The sequence below is a fragment of the Lissotriton vulgaris genome, chromosome 2_1 (genome assembly GCF_964263255.1).
Source record: "Lissotriton vulgaris chromosome 2_1, aLisVul1.2, whole genome shotgun sequence".
NCBI lineage: Eukaryota > Metazoa > Chordata > Amphibia > Caudata > Salamandridae > Lissotriton > Lissotriton vulgaris.
In genome coordinates this window covers 1,223,856,004-1,223,878,420 of record NC_141687.1, presented here as the reverse complement: position 1 = coordinate 1,223,878,420, position 22,417 = coordinate 1,223,856,004, and the positions used below count along the sequence as shown (strand labels likewise).

At 50.3% G+C, this 22,417-nt stretch overlaps 1 protein-coding gene across 1 annotated transcript in view; it reads left to right on the top strand.

Moving 5' to 3' along the window:
- Positions 1–22,417, top strand: part of NCAPD3 (non-SMC condensin II complex subunit D3) — a 1,036,822-nt gene that overhangs the window by 772,045 nt on the left and 242,360 nt on the right. The window contains exons 21-22 of the mRNA XM_086956941.1: positions 11,385–11,499; positions 11,587–11,706. Coding sequence (XP_086813067.1) covers positions 11,385–11,499; positions 11,587–11,706 — 235 coding nt within the window. The remainder of the gene's footprint in view (positions 1–11,384; positions 11,500–11,586; positions 11,707–22,417) is intronic.

Sequence of the window (22,417 nt, the reverse complement as noted above, 5' to 3'; positions counted from 1 at the left end):
ACTCTTTCATCGGAGCAGTTCTGGACCCAGTGCAGTTTCAGGCCTATCCTCCCTCACAGAGAGCCTGGGATATTCGGGCTATGATACCTATGTTTCAGCCTGAGGTTGCTGGGCCTCATGGCCTCCTGCATCGTGCTAGAGGATCATGCCAGGTGGCATAGGTGGGCTCTGCAGTGTGACCTGAAGTTTCAGTGGGCGCAGCAGATGGGGAATCTTTCGGACTACGTCCAGATCTCGGGGGGGAACTGCACAACAACTGCATTAGTGGTTGACGAACCAAGATTGGGTCATAGGCAGATCCCTCCTCTTTCCCCAACCAGACCTAACAGTGGTGACCGATGTTTCACTCCTGGGACGGGGAGTACATCTGGGAGAGGCCGAGACCAGACTCCTCTGGTCTCCGTTGGAGTCCGGACTCCATATCCATCTGTTGGGGCTCCAGGCGATCCACCTGACACGGAAAGCATTCCTTTCCTCCTTCAAGGGGAACGTAGTGAAGGTGTTTAGACAAGACCACCGCCATGTGGTATTGCAACAACCAGGGGGGAGTGGGATTGTGGACCCTATGTCAAGAGGCTCTTCGCCTTTGGACATGGCTGGAACATCAGGGCATGACCCTGGTGGTTCATCACCTGGTAGGTTCTCTGAATGCCATGTTAGACGAACTCAGCCGTCTGTGCATGGTAGATCATGACTGACGTCTTCACTTGGTGGTGGCGCAAGGTCTTTCAGCAGTGGGTAGAGCCTTGATTAGATCTGTTTGCCACCGAAGAGAACGCGCAATTTCAGCAGTTTCGCACATTTGAGTTTCCAAGGCGGCACTCGCTCGGCAACGCTTATCGAGTGAAACTGCGGCCTCCTGTATGCCGTTCCAGCTGTACTACTTCTGCCCAAAGTGCTGAAGAAAATCAAGCTCGACCGGGCCAAAGTTATTGTGGCTCCGGACTGGGCACGAAGAGTCTAGTACCCTGAGCATGGCCATCAATCCTGATCAGACTGCCCCTTCGGGAGGATCTTCGGTCGCAGCAGCAGGAGACGATCCTCCACCCGAACCTGTCCAGCCTCCACCTACTTGCATGGAGATTAAGCAGCGACAGCTGACAGCTTTTGACCTTCTACCCGAAGGCTGTCAGGTCATCTTGGCAACCAGGTGTTCCTCCACTAAAACTGCTTATGCCTGTCCATGGAATAAGTTTGTGGCATGGTGCACAGCAAAGGCTGGGGATCCCCTTTCTGCCCCTCTTTCTTGAGGTTCTCTTGTTCAATCTTTCCTTGGCCAAGCAGGCTTCTGCTCTGGGCACTCTAAAAGGCTATCTTGCAGCTATTTCTGCTTCTCTTCAGCTACCAGATCAGCCCTCTTTATTCAAGTTTCCTTTGTAAATAGATTATTTAAGGGCATTATTCATCTCTTTCCTCTGTCTCATTTCATAATGCCCCAGTGGGACTTGAATCTTGTTATAACTTATGTACGCTCCTTTTGAGCCTCTTCACAACTGTACTCTCAGGCTCCTCACTCTGAAGACTGCTTTTCTTGTTGCCATCACCTCTGCTCGCAGGGTGAGTGAGCTTCAGGCTCTATCTCCTAAGCTCCCTTTCTTCTCTATGCATTCAGACAAAATGGTGCTTAGGACGAGGCCCTCGTTCTTCCTAAAGTGGTTACACCATTTCTCATTGGACAAATAATCACCTTGCCCACCTTTTTCCCACCTCCGCATCCTTCCAAGGAGGAGAAGAGACCCCACTATCCAGACCCAAAACGTGCGCTGTCCTTTTTCCTTGACCGCACAAAGGATTTCCGGGTGGACGATCAACTTTTTGTTGTCTTGGTGGGTGCCAAAAAGGTTGGGCTGTCCAGGAGCATGCCATCTCCCGTGGGTTGTTCTTTGTATTAAACTCTGCTACACTTTAGCAAAAAAGGAACCACCGGTGGGGCTGCATGCTCATTTCACTAGAGCAAAAGCAGAAACTACTGCATTGTCATGTTGAGTCCCACTTCTTGACATCTGCCAGGCGGCAACATGGGCATCCTTGCACACATTCACCAGACATTACCGCCTGGACAGCCAAGTCCAGAGGGATGGCTGTTTTGCCGGATCTGTCCTCCAGGATTTTCTGGTGTAAACTTGGTTCTCAGACCCTCCTCAGGGGATGATCGTGCTGGGGTACCGATTCTAAGCTAAGAAATCTCGAACTAACTTTCTCTTTCAGATGAACAAGTTACTTACCTTCAGTAACAATGTATCTGAAAGAGATACAAGTTAGTTACATTTTAGGCAACAAGGAGAACGCGATCTGGGTGTTATCCGCATATGACACCATTGTTAGAAATGGGAGCTCCGGTTGGCTAAGGCTTGCGCTAAAGTCAGGAAGAAACCACCATTCGTACGTCAGGGCAAGGGAGTTACACGCCAAAGATAACCCCTGCTCACCCTCTAGGCAACGTTGCGCAAGCAGTCAGGCTTATCCCTTAGGCAATGTAAGTTAAGTGTTTGCGCGCGCACCCAGCAACAACACCCAAGGCCCACCACAAAGGAAACTCCACACAGGGTTATATAACACATTAGATAAAAACACACACTTTACAATGTGCCAACAGGCGCAGGCAGAATTTACAAGGGATATATGTACAGGACAGGGCCACATGGACCACTATCAGGAATAGGCACTTTTAGCACTAGAATACTTGTTAGAATTAGCACTTAGGACATAGAATATAAAATCACTGTAGCACAAAATAGACCATAGAGCACACAACCAGTAATCACTGGTAACCGGTAAGTACCACCTACGCAACCCTAACCACTTTAGGAGAATATTACGCAGGGAACCCAGACCTCACTAGCAACACCTGTACTACCTAAGTATGACTATACATTTAGGGGTATAGGCATGAGAACATTACACATGATGCATCACAACACATTCAGAGGTGTAGGGAAAAGCACATGAAGCATAACACATTCAGAGGTGCAGGGCAAAACACATGATGCATAAACATACATTCAGCAGTGTAGGAAAAAGCACATGACGCATAAAAACACATTCAGAGGTGCAGCAAAGAACATTTGCGTAGAAATCACATAAGCCACAGCCTGTGACTGTCCCCAGGCCAACTGGCCTCTCTGGGGCTAGTACGCCCTGTGTCCCAAAATGTCAAGGGGGCCTAAACGGAGCAGCTGCCCCCTAAGTGCTGGGCAGCTGTAGCAGGGATTGAGCCTGGTATCAGCGTGCCTCCGGGCTCTAGGTAGGGCTTTGAACAACAATGGGGCAAAAACCACGTGTGAGCCTTGCAGGCTCAGTGCCCAAAAACAACTGTGCCCCGTGGGAGCCTTCGTGGGCTTAGAAACAACTGTGGGGCCCTGGAGCCTCTCAGGGCTCGAACTACTAATGCCCCTGAGCCTCTCTGGGCTCGAGCGAAATGCCCCCTGAGCCTCGCAGGCTCTGATTGAAATAACACCCTTGAGCCTCTCAGGCTCTTAAAACAAATATGGTCCCGTCGTTGGAGCCCCCCCTCTGGGGGCTCGAGATCACGGAAATCCCCCAAATCGTCGGAATCCCTCTCGGGGGACTCGAAGTAAACTATGCCCCCCAAGAGCCTCTCAGGGCTCTTCACAAATGCCACCTTTCGGCAGAGCGGCCCGCTATCAAGTGGGGCCGCTCAAGGAATCTGCCGGGACCTCCACGGGCCTTTAAAGGACCATGCTGCCCCCGAAACGAAGTGAACAGCCACATGAGGGGGGGCACCGGCAATGTGCCCGACGCCCCCTCTGCCACAACTAACACCGGGCCCAACTCACCGGAGTAGATGGACTCGGTCTCCCTCAGTTTGGGCGGCAGGGCAGCAGTGCGGCACCAGCGGGGCTCTTCCTCGGGATCCCAGCAGAATTGCCTCTTTAGCTGGTGGCGCTTCGCAAGGCGCGGGGGCTTCCTTTCCCCACACGGGAGCCCTGCTCACCACAGTCCTCGGGCACCCTTCCGGCCTGGCTGCAGGCCCCTCCCCGTCATGGGCGGGAGTGCCTGACTTCCGGGTCATTGGGCTGCAGGCAACCAATGGAAGCGCGGCCCCTCGAACGAGCCTCTAGGGTCCCGGGCGCGCTGCTGAGGGCAGCGTGATAATTTCTCTGAGGTACAGGGTGGACTCCCATTTTCAATTTAAATAAATGAACGCTCAAATTACCCCAAAAAGGGGCACAAATGGCTGCAAAGAAGCAGGGTGGGCACCTGTCTTGAAAATGAGCACAAGTACGGCAATATGGGCAGCCGCCAAAGGGAAAATAAAGCGCTCTGAACGCTAGGGACAAATCCAGCGCTCCCAGGCGCTTGAGGGGCGCCAAGTCCAGCAAAAGTCCTTCAGGATGTGGGGAGGGGGGGGGGGAGGGGGGGCGGCGAGGCTGGGCGAGGCTGGGCCCAGAGCCAGCTCACAGGGTCCTCCTAGGCAGGGAGGAAATCCCCAGTGGCGGTCCTTATGGCGCCCAGCAGCAGCAGCCCCCCTCAGCAAAAGGATCCAGGAAGAGAACCTTTTGTAAGAGGTCACAGCCTCTTTTTATACAGTAAATCCATTTGTCGCAGGGTGGAGGAAAAACCAGTCACAGCTGGTTTTGGAGCACTTTGTTAAACTCAGCCACCCTTTCCTTTCACTGGCCAGGCTAGGGACATTAGACGCACCACAGGGGGCGGAGCCAGCATTGTGTGGGGAAAGCCCAGCTCTATTCAGGTCCCAGGTGTACGCCTCCCTCACATCACTCATGCTAATCTCAACACTCACCACTGGGGCAGACCCATCATGACTCAAGGAGCCAGTCTCACCAGCCAGCTCCAGCCAATCACAAGCCGGACACAAATTACACAAACATGCCAACTTCCAAAAGTGGCACTTCCACACTAGACACAATCACGCCGTACACATCATTGCGCAGCATTTAATCACACAAGTCCGCACATACCAAACTCGAGCTCGCACTCCCCACGCATCAGGAACTACCAGGGACACATACATTCCCCATGGAGAAGTGTGGCTCAATGATTAGAGCGGCAGACCCTGATGCAGAGGTCTAGCCCGGGACCAGGGTTCAATTCCCCGCATCGGCGGGTCTTGGGCTCAAAATTCCACAGACCTGATAATTCTCGCCTCGGTGCCTATTCCAATCATGGAGTCCCACTCTGCAACTCTGGGCAATAGCTTGCTTAATCTCCACAACGGCCCCCACAACGCTAAGGATGCCTGGCCTCGACCTTGGGGGTGCCCAGGAGTGGACGCCTCACAGGGAAAGCCAGGATGGGTTCCACAGCGGTATTCGTACAAGCGCCTTGAGACCCTTGCGGGTGAGTAGTGTGCTATACAAGTATCAATTTACAATTTACAATTTACATTTACATTCCTATGGGAGGGCAGGCCAATGTCACCACACGCATTCCGAGTGCGCACACACTTTCCACTGGGACACAGTGAAAGTGCGCAGAAGCCAAAAATCACTAGCACTGGGTCACCACACAAAGCAAAAAGTTTAGGGGTGAACCTGCCAGAAGGGCCAAGTCCAACAACCATAGTGAAACTGAAAGCACAGATGTCAGCTAACTGGTAGACATACCAGTTGAAAAGTCTGGGGCTCAAGGAGGGTGTCCCTGCAGCAATCCACACTTAAACCAATGTGTCTCAGATAAAAAAATGCCCTTCATTTACCTGGAAACTCCTGTTCTCCAGAAACTTGGTCAGCCAGCTAAGCGACATGCCGATTTATAGAAACCTCTTCCATCTTTTTGCATAGAATTGTATGTCACCGTATTGAAAGCTGGGTGTAAGTCCAGAACAGTAAGCGCAGCCGAACCTCCCTGGTCCAATATCTTTTAAAGCTATTCTGTAGCTACTAATATTAGGGCTGTGTCTGTACTGCAACCAGAACGTAACCACATTGTGCCTGGTGCAGTAAGTTGTTAGTTTCCAGATTGGTTATAGGATGCCCGTTTATCAACTTTTCCAATATTTTACTCACCCCTGGGAGTAGTAATATTGGTCTATAATTTTCTGCCCGATTAGGGTCTGGCTGTTCTTTTTAGTACCTTTGACTAAAAAATAATAGGTGCTTAGCTGTAATATTAGTTCTTCTCCAGGGGTGTTTTCGTTGGTCACAAGCAATCCTCACTGGGAAATGGCCAAAAGGAATTATTTTCAGTTCTTCCATGGTCTTCTTTTATTTTAGAAAAAAAAATATGATAATAACCAGCTCAACTGCCACCTAAAGCCCATGATGAAATACTGCTAGTATGCTACTCCTTGATTAAAAAAACAAAAAAAACAATTAAGGTTTTCCCAGGCATTCAGGCTTCATCCTGTTAGGCTAAATTGTCCCTATTTTCTCTCACCCTTCCTTTAAAAAAAAGGTTTGTGAAAGAGTTGTTAAGTCACCATGTTATTTTTAGTAATATGTTTGTGTTTAAATTTGAAAAAAAAATGGATTTATGAAAAAAGTTTATTATGTTTCTTTTGCCAAGTAAAATTGACATGCTGACTCAAATCTCTGTGGCTAGAACAAACTCTTGACCAGATTCTGGCTATGTGTTGGAAACAGACTCTCTAAATAGTGTACTCAAGCAAAGTACACTGTGCAGAGTCTCCAGTGGGTCCCCAATTGATTTACAGAAGCTAAAGTAGATATAACGTTGTCTGTTGTGGTAGTGAGGGCAAGAAGTTAGGCTTATCAGAGGGTAGTGCAAAGCATTTGTTGTACTCTGAGCCAATAAATGAGACACACTCAAAGAATAAATCCGAGACCAGTTAGAAAAATAACTCATCTTTTTATGTATATTTTAAACTCCAGAACTTCATTCAAGGTAAGTACAGGTTTTGATAGAAACTATTCACAGGTAAGTAAACGTTTCCAGGGCTCGAAAAATCATAAACATTGCACTAGATCTGCAGGTCTAGTAACCTACAAAATCTCCTCAACCTAACTGAAATGCACTTGACCTCTGACTCTGAAAGCTGAGCAAATGTGACAAGTTAACAAGATTTAAAATCATTTTATTGCTCAGTTACTTTGTGAGCAATAAAGATGCCTTTAAATCTTGAGATCATGTCACATTTCCTCTGCTTTCACGGGCAGAGGTCAAGTGTGCCTTTACGTACAATGTATTCCTATGGGGTAAAATAACAACGGTGCATAGAAGTAGGTACCATCTGTTTTAGAGGTTCACCTTCTAGAATCGAAAGAGTATTGGGCCAAGATTCAACATACTACAAGTAATTCTTGAGCAACCGCCTGGGTTCTACCAGGATCAGGGGGCTGGTGAGGCTGGTAGCTGGTGTGCTACGGAGAAGGGGGGGGCATCTGAAAAGAGGCTGCCCAGAGGGACTTGTGGGCTCCCAAATGGGGGCTCGGTTGCAAAGGGGTCTTGCGGCACGGGTGCACAGCCGGTTTGTCTGGACCCAGGAGGGAGGCTCAGGAGCAGGGGGTTTTGGTTGGCTGGGTGTGCAAAGATGAGCCTTGCGGTCTGGGACAAACAGCTGAAAGAGAAGACATCAAGGCAGCTAGGTCACTTTTGATGTGGGTCTCCGTGACACTGACGTCCATCGGTGGCTGCTTAGGCCTGGTGCAGTGACAGTCTGGACTGGACACGCCCGTTCGGTATTTGGTGCATGGCATCCAGTACAACAGGGGTTGGTGCTGCACAGCTCCGGTTAGTCCTGGTGTCTTTATCCTCTGTGGGGTAACAGATGAGACCTTCCAGAGCACAAGTACCTTCTCCTGGTCGTCTGTGGTGTCAGTCGGGATGGAGAGCTGCAAGGCAGTGAACCAGACTCTGCTGTCAGTGTCTGCGTACTGCAGAGTAGTCGTTTCTCTACTCCAAGGGATCCTTTAGTGTTGGTTGAAATGCTGGCAGGCTGTGCAAGGCTTTGGTAGTTCTGCAGCTCGCAGGACGAGTCACTCTCGCGATTTTTTACAACAAAAAAGAGAGGCAAGGAACACAAGTTCCACTAGTATTTAACAAAAGCTTGTGGAACTTGATCCTCAGTAGACTCGTTTCTTTTTATTATGTTTCCAAAAACAGCTCAGCCAACGCGTTTCCCCTACAATGGCTTCATCAGGGGGGAGAATCTGATCCGCTGAAGGTCACAGGGATCTTTCAAAATTAGGGTCAACTCAAAAAGAAAATACAATCACAAAAAAGTCAGACTTTAGGTCCTAAAGGCTGTGATATTAGTCAAGCGTATAAAGGGAAAAAGAGGTCTCAATCCTGGGCTCCACACAAGAAATGGTACTAAGTATTTACTGTCCGGTACGAATACGGCAAAAGGTCAGGGAGCCGTCCATGAGTATCCAGAGACACCTCACTCAAATGTTAGTTGCCACCCAATGTGTGCCAAATCCGTATCCAGTTCTCAAGTCCAACATCACATATCCAATATGACAGGTGGTTTGGCTAGAAGCACCTAGGCTGCCTTTTCTTTTGTTCACTCAGTCACGATTGTCGAGAGAGGGCTGATCATTGCAGGGTTTCTCACCAAAGCTCTGCTGCAGTTCTCACCAGGCAGTGACTGTTCTTCGTCCTTCTTCTGCTGATCCATCAAATACTCAATTTAGGGGTGTTTATGACAAGTGGCCAATGGGCTTACCTACCTTAGGGTTTCTACACCTTCCTGTGAGAAGTAGGCATAACCCTGATCTTAGAAGGCTAATTCCTTCCGAAAATAACATGGAGGAATTTGAAAACCGGGGTCAACGTCAGCTGTGTGGGTACACCACCTAATCGAACTGATTTTCCTGCCTGTCTTGCAGCCAAAAAGTGGGGTCAGGACAATGGGGGTGGGCACCCCCTCTATCTGGAGGGACCCACAGGTCTCATATCAAAAGCAGCAGGGCCTTTAAAGCTTCCCTCCCTGGAAAGCCTATCCTGCTTGGAGGAGGTCTGAACACCTCTGCTAAGAGCAGGTTTTGTTCCTGACCTCCAAGAGCGAAGACTTTCACTTCAGGAGGTCAGAAACCAGTCTCGGATGGCTGCCTGGCCGGCTGGCCGAGACCAGTAAGTCAACACACTAGTAGTTGGTAAGTTTTTAGAGGACAGCTCGAAGGTGTTCTCTTGGTGCATCTATTAATAATTCCAACACTGACATCAGTGTGGGTTTATTAAGACGAGGTGTTTGATACCAAACACCTTGAGGTACAATGAATCCACCATGTAGCTGGGAAGCGTGTACTGACTGGTGTCCAGCCCATGTACTTCATATGGCTTCCCTGCGCACTTGTGATATCTAAGAGTGACATGAGATATCATGGGAACACATCCACTCGGGTAGATCTGCCCACACATGGGTATGGTGCAGCCTGCCGTAGAAGTGACTTCCCTATCCCAAATGCAGTGCTTTGCTGGTATGGAGCACAGAGTTGTGTGCCATGTAGCCTCTTAGGTTTCCTCTGCACCAAGACGCACAGGCTGCAGTGGCAGTTTTCATGAGCTTGGTGAGGGGTCCCTTTGGGTGGTCAAAGAAAAACCAAAGGGGATGATGGACGGAGCGTTGACAATACAAACACTCACCCCCAGTCAACTGATCTGGGTTTAATCCATCACCGTTCTTTAGCTCACTCCCCCACCCCAGTTCAGACATGGCCATATGCAAATCAGTCTGACCCTGTGCCTCATGGGAACAGTCAAGCCCGAACTGCCAAGCCATGTCTTCCCTGGACCGGAATCAAGCTTCCCAGGACCAGTTTCTGGCATTACAGCCGTCTTCAGGCGGGCTTGCTTGAATCCAGTCCCTTAGGGTGGCACCATTCATGCTGCAGCCCTTAGGGGCCCTCTTTAACTACAAGGCTCCAGGTACCAGGAGTGCCACTTACTAGGGACTTATAAGCATCCTAAATGTGTGCCAATTATGTAACAATGGTTCAGTTTTAGGGAAAAACCACTAGTGCAGGGGACCTGGTTAGCAGAAACCGAGCGCTCTCTCGGTCAAGTTGCATCCGATACCAGGCAAAAAATGGTGGTGGGGGTAACATGCCAAAAGGGGCCCTTTCCTGCATGTTTAGAAGAGATGGCAGAGTAGTTACTTGTTGATTCCTGTTGCCTACTCTCAACTGTACATCCAAGCCCAATAACTTATGTGCAGTTGCCTGCCAAACCTGCATTTTTAAATCTCACATTTGCACTGAATCTATTGGGTCAGTGCATCCCAAGTGTGAATAGCTGAGTTTACTTTCCAATACCAGCTGCCCAAACAAACATTTCTTGTTAAGTTTCAACCTCTTTACCATAAGCTTCTATTTTGGCTCATAGTGTTGTGCCTGTTTGCTGCATCACAACAGGCCTCTCCATTTGTGAATAGAGTTTTATATATTGAGAATGGCATATTGTTATTTTGTCTGCTTAGAGGTACTCGTGGCCTGTCTGTGTTCTTAGTGCTGTTGATGGGACTTCATTTCTTTCCGCTTGTGCCATTAAGGGGTCTTTTTCCAAACGAGTTCAGAAGTGGCTGTCCAGTATGCCTGGCTTGATAGTTTAAATCTTTGCGTCTTGTTTTTGTCCAAGTTTTAGGTTTCTCTTTTCTCTTTCATTATCCACAGATCTCACCATTGTCACACTAGTGAATGTTTTAGTTCATGTAAAAGTACCGACTGAACATGGCTTAACAAATCATAGAGATTTGCTGTCATTTTGAATGTGGTACTGTACAAAACCTAGTTCGCACTAGCGTAGTTCATTTCACTTGGACTTTCTTGAATTGGTTGCTGTATTTGGGTTGCAATGGAACTAAAATATCAAACATTGATCCTGGGAAAGACAGTACAGTACAGACCTTCATTCAGAAAGGGCATGCTTCTTACATACATCTTTCTCATGTGCGTCAAAAGAAGCCAATCTACACGAATGTAAAGCAGTGGACCCTACACTCTGGAAAACGAACCTGGCTTTAAGATTATAAGCCGTTAAGATAGTGCCACCGCAAAAACTTCCCAAGAAAGTGCATTCACTAAAAAAAGACAATATAAACACATTAACTTGAGAAGGACTCTGTGGCTTTAATGCATTTGTCACCTATGAGTTGTCAACTACAAAACACAGGTAGTGCATCTAGAAAAATCATCTACGTCTGAAATACTAGTTTATAGTTTAATACCTTCTAAAAGAGTATTTATTGCTGCATGCAGTATAAACATCACAATCTGGAAGGAAAGAAATGCCCATCCACCTTTCAGTAATGTTGTGTGTTCATATTCCTGGAATGTTTTCCCTTGTTGAGAATTTAATTTGTCTGTTTCTTGATAGGTGCTGGTGAGTTGGTCTTTGATAACCAGTGTACAAAGTGTCTGATTCCTCCTTTGAAATAAATGGGTACATTTTACACAAATTCTTTTGCTCTGCGCTGATTGTTGTTTTTCCATTTTACAAAGGTGAGGCATCTTTTCACTCTGGGAGAGGCTGTCCAGATGTGCCCAGCCAAAGTGGAGAAAAAAATCTTCCTTTTGGTCCAGTCTATCCTAGCCTCTTCAGACTGTTTGGATCAGGGTAAGATTGTACATTTTTTCTGTAAATAATGATGTTACTGTGAGGTTAGAAGTTTCTCAACTTAATAGATCCGGTCTTTGCTTCCAGAAACGAATCTGAATGAGCGTGAAGACCTGCCAACATCACAGCCTCTTTCTCAACCTCTCTCTCAGTTCCGAGGATCCACTATGCCTCCTGTGGTGCGTGCACATGCCTTCATTACGCTAGGTAATGTTATTGTCTTCTATAACAGCTTTGGTTTCTTTCCGGCTCTCACCTCTTTATTTCACTCCACTGTCTGAACTGATTATTTAAGCCTGAGCTCCAATTGCACTTATTCCTAGTTCTTGATGGGATCCTTGCTCTACCACAGTTATTTTTTTAATTTATCTTGCTTGCCATATCCAGACTGACTTTCTCCTTCTAAAGATATTGTGCCCTTGGAACTATAGAACTAATGCCAGAAAAAGTATTATAAAGGTTGGGTATATTTTTAAAAAGATTTGAAGTGTTCCTGAAGACCTCAGTTAAAAAAAGCATGTATGATAGCGTAAACTGAAAAATGTTACACCTGAGAATTGAATTGTTATTGGTTATAAATATTACAATTAGTATTTACATAATTTGTTTTCTCATAATAAAACATTGTTTATTTAAGCCAGCTGGAAATGTTTTTTGTACATTTCCTGTATCACACGATTCCTGCATCATAGGTTCCTCACTGATGGTTGAGTATGAGTATATTGAATACAAGAATATAAGAATTGAGCATTCCTACTAGTATTCTGGAACCCGAGAACAATTATTTCCATCAGTGCAGTATGAATAACAATTTTAATTGAAGGTCAACACTTTAAATCTGTAGAATGTATCGCTTGCACTGTAAAAACAGTGTTTATTGATTTTTTATTTTGTTATTGAAATCATCAATTTTGCCCCAGTATTGAAACTTTCATAGATTCCCATGCTTTTGTATCATTCCCCGTCGTCGGAATGGGAGTCTCGGTAACAAAAATACCATAGCTGTAGGTACAAAAGATAAAGGAAAAGGCATAGGCCTCATTCCCTTTTGTAGCATATCACCCTCTTTTTGCAAAAGAGACCAAACTCAGGCATTAGCCAATCAAGAGCGCCTCACCACTTAGAAACCTCCTGAAGGAACCTCAGAGCCTCAGATTTTCTACTGCACGTTGTGTACTTAGACACCATATCTGTTGTAGGCTGAGCTTTGCTGACTGGTAGGATTCGGGCACATTCCACAAGATCTGAAAGAGACACATTAGTGATAGATTCCTTACCTCAGAATATCCCCAGGCGTCAGACTGGATCCGGAAAATTTTGCGTAGCAATACCCCTGCGTGCCGGCAGGCGTTGTCCGCGGCTCCGAGTCCATAGTCTACGTCGTTAGCGTCGGAATGACGTCGTCGGAGTACATAGACGCCGCCCATGCACGCTGACGTCAGTTCTTCTTTCTTCCACGCCAGCTAGCGCAGATCCGGAGAAGCTCTACCCCTTAGTCTTTTTTGTCTAAACTTTTTGATCTTTTTGATAATTTATTTTCTCGAGTCTTCGACTCCTACGCTGCCAGTAGGGATGCCCGGGTTTAAACCCTGTTCTGAGTGCGACCGACTGATGTCGGTTACCGACCCCCATCGCCGGTGCATCAAGTGTTTAGGCCTCGACCACCACGACCGCACCTGCTCCGACTGCCGAGCCCTGATATCTAAAGCTAGGCGGGAGCAGTCCTGCAAGCAACTGGAACTCCGGCAGTCGGCCCCGCGCCGCTCCAGGTCCCGGTCCCACAAGAGGTCAAGGGACAGGTCGTGGGGTCAGAGCCCTCGCAGCTCCGGAGTGGACATCGGTTGTCAGGATGCAAGTCCTCAGGTAAGAGGCATGAGAGGTCGGAGAGACACCATCGTTCCTCTGACCCACCCCGACTCTCGCGCGATCCGCCCGGGGGTTTGGGTGACAACACCCACACGGCTCCGACAGAGTCGCGGCCGTCGCCGCCTGCCCCACACCTTCGGGTCCCTGGGCATGGCGCGACGCCTGAGGTCGAGCGGTACCTCATGGCCATGAATTCCCTCCCTCCTCAGCCGGGTTCCGTGGTGCCTCCGGGCCCAACGGCCCCGGCTGGAAGGCCTAGCGGGTCGGGTGCTTCGGCTCCGACGCAGTCTGGTGCTTCGACTCCGTTGGGTGCTTCGGTCCCGGCGCCGCAGGCCTTTCCTGGATCCGCTTCCGGATCCGGGTCGTGCCGGGTCACCCCCGGCGCCTGCTATGGGCGACGTCCCCGATCCTACTCTCGGTCCGGTTCTGGCGTCTGAGCGGCGCCGCTACAGACGGCCTTTGGGGATTTCTATTTCCATGAACTGGCCCCATCTGCTGATCCTGAACTACAGGAGATGGGTGACGAGGGTGATTGGGAGGTGTCTGAGGGCCCTCTGGCACGGGAGTGCCAGTCTCAACAGGACTGGACATATGAGCTTGGGGAGGCCAGTGGAAATGACACTTCGCCAGACACTGGATTTGTCTCCCTTCCAACCGTGGCTACGGAGGAGGGGGCTGCTTATAGTGTAGGTTTGACGAGGGCAGCCAAGGCCCTAAACCTTGAGCTCCCTGTCGCGGCCGTGAGGACTAACCTCCTCACTGAGGTCCTTAAACCGCAGGCAAGCTCCAGTGAGCCTCTACTGCCGTTCAATGTGGCCTTGTGAGACGTTCTTGTGGGCACTTGGTCCAAGCCCGCCACAGGTCCGCCTGTGGATAGGAACATGGCCAGACGCTACCGCCCGGCCCCGGGCGACCCATGCTTTTTGTCCACTTATCCCACCCCCGAGAGCCTGGTCATCCAGGCCTCCACTTCCCAGACCGCATTCCTGACGGCCCGCCCGATCGGGAATCCAGGAGGTACGAACAGTTCGGGAAGAAGGTGTTCTCGTCCCTGAGTTTGGGACCGCGGTCAGTCAAAACTGCATGCCTCTTTGGCCGCTACACCCACACCCTGTGGGACACGATCGCGGAAATGCTGCCACAATGTCCGGAGGAGGCCCGGGCAAAACTCGCCCAAGCCCTTGCGGAGGGTCGAGATGCAGCACGGTATTCCATCCGGTGTGGGCTGGATACAACGGACTCACTGGGCAGGGCGATGGCAACGACGGTGGCGGTTCAACGCCACGCCTGGCTGAGGTCCGCCAACTTTTCGGCCGATGTCCAGGCTACCCTTCTGGATATGCCGTTCGATGGCCGTCGCCTCTTTGGCGACAAGGCAGACCATGCGCTTGAGCGTTTTAAGGACTCCAGTGCTACGGCCAAGTCCTTGGGCCTATCGGCCCCACGCCAGCAAAGGGTGCCTTTCGCTCCTTTCGTGGCCAAGGAAGGGGCGCCCCCACACATGCCGCCAGCCACGCGCCACAGAACGCTCAACAGCGCTGTGGCGGCCGTGGAAACAACGGTAGTGGCGGTCGGGGACCACGGCGAGGCCAGTCCACACCTTCCCCTGCAGCACCTGCCTCAAAACCCTCCTAGTCTGCGCTTTCGGGCCCATGTGACGCCAGTGGGGGGCAGGGTTCGCCATCACCTCTTCCACAGGCGCACTGTCACATCGGACAGGTGGGTGCTGCATATCGTCCGTAGGGGCTACTCCCTCCCCTTCGAGGCGACCCCCTCCATCCATGCCACCGCGTGTCGGGGGATCACTTGCGACTTCTGCAAGAGGAAGTCACGGCCCTCTTGGCCAAGGGGGCTGTGAGAAGTTGGCCTGATATGAGACTCACTAATTCTAGTGATCACCTTGTATCAGTCCAAACAACCCTTATTATGATTGGTTGTAAGTCAACATTATAGACCAGCTATCCTAATGGTAGCATAGACAAAGCAGTCTTAGGCTAAACTCTTTTGGCATGTGAAGCCAGCTGTTTTACCACATATAACCCCTTGAATACCAGATGAAAGGACACCACACAGGTTGTTATGAAAATAAACAATATATTTATTAATAACAAACACCTCTGAACTCTTTATGAGATCAGAGGGCTAAGCACATAACAATACTCTTAAGAAAAATACAGTAAGTCACACAAATTACAATGGTGCCCTAGGGGCACGACAAACCATATACTAACTATAGAGAGACTTGGGCATCTGGGGGCCTGCACTAGGTTGGCTTAACCTCCTTCTTGCAAGATAGATCGCAGAAGGTGCAGCTGTCCGACCTAGTATCAACATCAGCGGCCATCAAAAGTGGAGTACCGCAAGGTTCGGCTCTCTCACCGCTCCTTTTTAACATCTACCTGCAGCCACTGATTTCAGCTCTCAATCAGATGAAGTGTCAGATTTTTAATTATGCTGACGACATACAGATCGTCATCCAAATAGAGGATTCTCCAGGAGCACAAGCCAGGTTGCATAACATTCTAAGGTATACAGTAAATTGGATGTCCACAAACTCCCTGAAGATTAACCCGGACAAAAGAGAGGTGCTGTCTATAGCCACCTCTGGCAGCCCCTGGAATGACGGGTTTTGGCCCACGGAGTTGGGCAGGACGCCGGAGCCAGCAACCGTGGTGAAAAGCCTGGGTATCCATATTGATAGCACTCTGTCTATGAAGAAACAGGTGTCGGTAGTGGTAGGCACGTGTGTTGGTCTCCTGAGACAGCTCCGCAAGATCGCCCAACTGTTGTCATTTTCCACTTTAAGAAGTGCGGTGTTAGCTATAATTTTGGGACGACTGGACTACAGCAATGCGCTGTATATAGGGATGCCCAAGCAACAACTTACGAGGCTTCAGACAGTAATGAACGATGCAGCGAGATTGATTTTTAAGAAGCCCAGGAAAACACATGCTTCACCTCTCCTGCGTCAGTTACACTGGCTCCCTGTTAGACAGAGGGCATTGTTTAAAGGACTATGTATCACACACAAGGCACTCTACGGGAATGCACCCAGTTACATCAAAACTAGATTATCTAGCTATGTTCCTGGTAGGGTGCTACGGTCCTCTGATGCCACTCTCCTGGTTAATCCACGCTTCCCCCTATCCACTTTGGGAGGGCGCGCTTTTTCCACTTTACTTCCTGCAGCGTGGAATAAATTACCAACTAATCTCCGCAAGGAGCCCAATCTATTGCCTTTCCGTCGAATGTTAAAAACTATTGTTTTCCGGGAAGCATGGGGAGGGTTGTAAAGTAGCCAGCTGTTCTCTGTAGAAGTCGGTTTCTCTCTTCTCTCTGTACAAGCGCTTAGAGACCTTGGGGTGATAACACGCTATATAAATTGAAATAAATAAAAATAAAATGGTATAAGGAAATCGATAGAGGAAATGAAAATGCCAGAGGCTGTAGGAACGCTGAGACTACACTACCCTAACCTTGGGTAAGGAGCAGGAGGCCCACAGGACGTATGTGCAGAGTGTGAACTCACACGCGAGATGCGGAACGAAGTCAATGGGCAGAACAAATTACGAAAAGGTAAGTAAAAGACAGTTCTAACTAGTTACGACTAAAACAACAGGATACCTGGACACTAGGAGAGTCAATCTACCCTTGAGCACCGAAATGCTCTCGTTACCTCACCCACGGGCTGCGGGTGCATAGGTGTGAAAGTGTGTCGGGTTTCCTCGTTGAAGTCTATGGAGCCTTGAAGAAAGATGCTGCAGGCGACCAGGAGGAAGATGTCCGGAGCGATCCAAGGGTGGATCGAGAAAGATGGAGACCTGAAAGCAGCGGGGACAATGTTCAAAGTCACTAGCCAGTGACCGGAGTGGGACCAGGAAGGAACCAGATGCTGTTGTCGCGATAAGGTGAAGAGTGGACTCTTGATTCTGCAGCCACGTGGACCAGGAGGTGTCTTCGACGACCAGGATGGAGGCACGAGCCTTCCCACGCAGGCTCTCGCTGTCGGCGGTGTCTGTTCCGGATTCAGCCTCAACATGCCTTGGCAAAGGCAACCCACGCGGTGAGTGGAAATGACGTCTGGTGTGGACCAGGAGGTTCCGGGGTGCTTCTCCTTTGCAGGGAAGCAGGGGCCAGTCTGGAGCAACCAGACCAGCAGATTGGATTTCAAGGTTCGTCGTCTAGGAGGTCACTAGCCAGCCGGCAAGTGACCAGACAACGCGTCGAGCAGCAAACAGGCAGAAGGGCCCCACACAGATCTCGTGGATGCTAGATGGCTGGTCTTCGGTGCAGGAGCTGCTCGGGGTCGGGGCTTCTCAATCCCCAAAGCACTTTCTCGAGGATGCCTCTGAAGTCGTGCTGGAAGCGAAGTGCAGTTTCTCCAAGATGGCCGGTCCCACGTGTCTCGTCGCACCCACGGATCTCAGCTGTGCTGCAGATGTAGGTAGAGGTCGGAGAGGTCTGGAAGTCCGGATCTCGTCGGGCTCTGAAGTCTGGTTCCAGGAGGAAGGACGACAAAGTGAACCGCTAGGACGCTTGATGGTGCCTGCTTGTGCAGGGTGGTCACTCCTTGGCCACAAGGGAGATTTTCTTCAGTCTTCTGTGGAGCAGAACGTCGAAGTCCAGAGTTTCTTCTTTGTAGAGTTGTTCAGGATAATCTAATTTGGAATGGGACCAGCTCCTACCTTTATTCTCCTAAAGGGGGCTGTACTGTGACTAGGTCCCTCCTATGGGTGGGACCAGGAAGGGGGGTGGTTACACCCCCTATCCTTTGTCCGGTTTCCCGCAAGAGCTGGGGCTGGAGTGCCCCAGCAACTGGTTTGAACCGGGGTATGCACAGGGACACCTTGTGTGCCCCAGGCATGTCTCATTCCTTTCAGCCTGGCCTACCTCAATACACAAAATCCTGTCTGGGGTGGTGCAAGCACCTCCCAAGGCAGGAAACCCTTTGTCCTTGCCTCCCTCGCTGGAAGGACTCCCAGCAGCAGGAGGTCAGACTTGTGTCTGTGGTGGCAGCATCCATTTTCTGATGCTGAGGCTCTGTTTAACTTTAACCGGGTTTCTGAGTTACATACATGTGGTGTCCCTCTAAAAGGGTGGAATGCTACCCCCGTCGCCAGAACTGGCGAGGGGGTAGTATTCCAATTCGTATGACGCCTTACTCAACATGTTTTGATAATGCTATGCCAAGGTTAGCAATAACTGCGAGGATTATAATGCACTTAAGAGTATATGGTATAGCGTTATCATGGAAACAGCTAAAGGACTTGGTTCCGAAAGCTGCAGACAGTCTCAGCTCATGCTAGAGCACCATCTCACATAATTCCAAGCACTCTGCCTTCAGGATTGATAAGGCCTGCCATAGGAGTGACTTATAGGAGTATATGTGTCCATTTTAGGGTTAGATATATGTATACTATATCTAAAGCAAAGGGTGATTACACCGCCTTGCCCCAGCTGTGTTACCAGCCAGTTGTGTCTGTTTAGACGGCCAGCCAGGGGTGGCACAATACATGCTGCAGCCCCTGGTAGGCCTTGGGTGCACTTATGCCCTGGGTACCTATGGTACACTGTACAAGGACTTACAAGAGTGACCCAATACCAATTGGTAAATGCACCTAAAGTACATGTGTGTCAATTTAGAGAGAGAACAGCTAGGCTGTGGGTCTGATTAGCAGGCCCACAGCCAAGGAAAGTCTTAAACCAGTGAAGCAAAAATCAAAAATCTGGGGTGACCTTAGGTTTGCAGACCCTACTCTCCTACAGGGGCCATCGAGCGCGTTCCTGGGCCGGAAGTAGGGTGTGGTTGTTACTCCCACTACTTTCTGGTACCCAAGAAGGGCAAAGGGGGCCTACGCCCTATCTTGGACCTACGGAACGTCAACGGCTTACTCTGACAGGAGAAGTTTAAGATGCTGACTCTGGCTCAGGTCTTAGTGGCCCTGGACCTCGGAGACTGGATGGTAGCGTTGGACTTGCAGGACGCTTATTTTCATATCCCCGTCCTGCCGCCCACCGGCGTTACCTTCGGTTCACGGTAGGCCACGAGCACTTTCAATTTACCGTGCTCCCCTTCGGCCTTACCAGCGCCCCACGGGTGTTCACGAAAGTGATGGCGGTGGTCGCAGCCCATCTACGCAGGTTAGGGGTGTCAGTCTTACCCTACCTTGACGACTGGTTGTTGAAGGCGGGCTCGCCCCAGACAGTCGTCAGCCACCTCCAGACTACGGCCGATCTCCTGCACCTACTGGGGTTCTCCATCAACGGGCCGAAGTCGCACCTGTGTCCCTCCCAGAAGCTCCTCTTCATCGGAGCGGTTCTGGACTCGGCGCAGTTTCAGGTTTATCCCCCCGAACAGCGGGTTCGGGATATTCAGGCTATGATTCCGATCTTTCAGCCTTTTTCCCGAGTCTCTGTCAAATTGACGCTGCGACTTCTGGGGCTGATGGCCTCCTGCATCCTACTGGTGCATCACGCCCAGTGGCGGATGCGGGCTCTGCAGTGGGACCTGAAGTTTCAGTGGGCCCAGCATCAGGGCAACTTGTCCGACCATGTCTTGATCTCGGAGGGCACAGCAAGACAGTTGCAGTGGTGGCTCACGGACCGCGATTGAGTCAGTGGCAGATCCCACTCGCTACCCCACCCGGAGCACGTAGTTGTGACGGACGCGTCCCTCCTGGGCTGGGGGGCCACATGGGAGAGGCGGAGATCAGAGGCCTCTGGTCTCAGGCGGAGTCCCGGCTCCACATCAACCTTCTGGAGCTGCGGGCGATCTGTCTTGCACTGAAGGCATTCCTCCCCTCTGTCCGGTGGAGTGTATTGCAGGTGTTCACAGACAACACCACGCCATGTGGTACTGCAACAAACAGGGCGGGGTGGGGTCGTGGACCCTATGCCAGGATGCTCTGCGCCTCTGGCAATGGCTGGAACCCCAGGGCGTTACCCTGGTGGTTCAACACCTGGCAGGTTCCCTGAACGCCAGGGCGGACAAACTCAGCCGCCAGTGCATGATGGATCACGAATGGCGTCTGAACTCGGACGTGGTTTAAGACCTCTTTCAGCAGTGGGGAGAGCCTTGGTTAGATCTATTCGCCACAGAAGAGAACGAGCAATGTCATCAGTTCTGCGCGTTGGAGTTTCCAAGGCGGCACTCGCTCTGAGACGCTTTTCGTCGCGAGTGGAGTTGCGGTCTATTGTACGCCTTTCCGCCTATACCACTTCTGCCCAGAGTGCTGACGATCGGGCGCGATTGGGCCCAGGTTATTCCTGTGGCTCTGGACTGGGCACGAAGATACTGGTATCCCGAGCTACTCAGCATGTTAGTCGATCCCCCCCCGATTCGTCTGCCTCTTCGGGAGGACCTTCTGTCGCAGCAGCAGGGGACGATCCTCCACCCAAACCTGTCCAGTCTCCACCTACGAGCTTGGAGATTGAGCGGCGACAGTTGAGGCCATTTGCTTGCCTCCCGAAGTCTGTAATGTCATTCTGCCAGCCAGGAGTCCCTCCACGAAGTCGGTATATGCCTGCAGGTGGAACAGATTTGTGGCATGGTGCCCAGCAAAGGCTGTGGATCCACTCTCTGCACACCTTTCTGAGGTTCTCTTCCTTTTTTCTCTTGCCCAGCAGGGCTCTGCTCTGGGCCCTGTCAAGGGCTACCTTTCTGCCCTTTCCGCCTTCTTAAGGCTAGCTGATCAGTCCTTGTTGTTCAAGTCCCCAGTTGTAAATAGGTTTTTGAAGGGCATCACACACGTTTCCTCCTGTTCCCTTCGTGATGCCCCAGTGGGACTTGAATCTTGTGCTTACCTACCTAATGTGTGCTCCCTTTGAGCTGCTCCATAACTGTCCTCTCCGTCTCCTTACCTTGAAGACTGCTTTCCTGGTTGCCATCACCTCTGCCAGGAGAGTGAGTGAGCTCCAGGCTCTTTCTTCTTCACCTCCTTTCCTCTGTTCATCCGGACAAGGTTGTGTTGCGGACAAGACCCTCTTTCCTGCCCAAGGTTGTCACGGCCTTCCACATCGGGAAGTCCATTACCTTGCCCACCTTCTTTCCGCCTCCGCATCCCTCGAAAGAGGAAGATAGGCTCCACCGTCTGGACCCAAAACGTGCGCTCTCTTACTATCTGGATCACACATGCCAGTTCCGGGTGGATGACCAACTCTTTGTTGGTTACGTGGGCGCTAAGAAGGGAAAAGCGGTGCACAAGAGGACCATCTCGCGGTGGATCATCTTGTGTATCCAGGCGTGTTACTCCTTGGCTATGAAGGAACCCCCTGTTGGACTTAAGGCTACAGTGACTACCACTGCCCTAGGCCGAGGAGTGCCCTTGCAGGACATTTGCCAGGCAGCTACGTGGGCCTCGCTGCACACGTTTGCAAGACACTATTGCCTGGACAGCCAAGTCCGGAGGGATGGCTTTTTTGGCCGTTCCGTCCTCCAGGACTTTCCGGTGTGATTATTGGTTCGCAGACCCACCACCGGGGTTGGCATTGCTGGGGTATCTATTCTAAGGTAAGGAATCTATCACTAACGTGTCTCTTTCAGATGCACAAGTTACTACTTGTGTAACGATATATCTGTAAGAGACATTAGTTAGTGATAGATTCCTTACCGACCCACCCATCCTCCCCGTTCTGCGAACCGATATCTAGGGTTAAGGTCATCCCCTTTCAGGGCCCTAGTTTCATGGCATCAGTGTTGGTTCTATCATGGCTCTGCGTATCTGCCGCGGAAAAGCTGTGTATCAGAACTGACGTCCGCGCGCATGGGCGGCGTCTATGTACTCCAACGTCATAACGAAGCTGACGACGGACGCAGAGCCGCGGAAGACGCCTGCCGGCTCGCAGGGGTATTGCTACGCAAAATTTTCCGGATCCAGTCTGACGCCTGGGGATATTCTAAGGTAAGGAATCTATCACTAACTAATGTCTCTTACAGATATATTGTTACACAAGTAGTAACTTGTGCATCTGTGGCATCTTCAACGGCCCTCTTTGCGGGGGTACAGATTAAAGACATTTGCAGAGCTGCTACCTGGAGCAGCGTTCACACCTT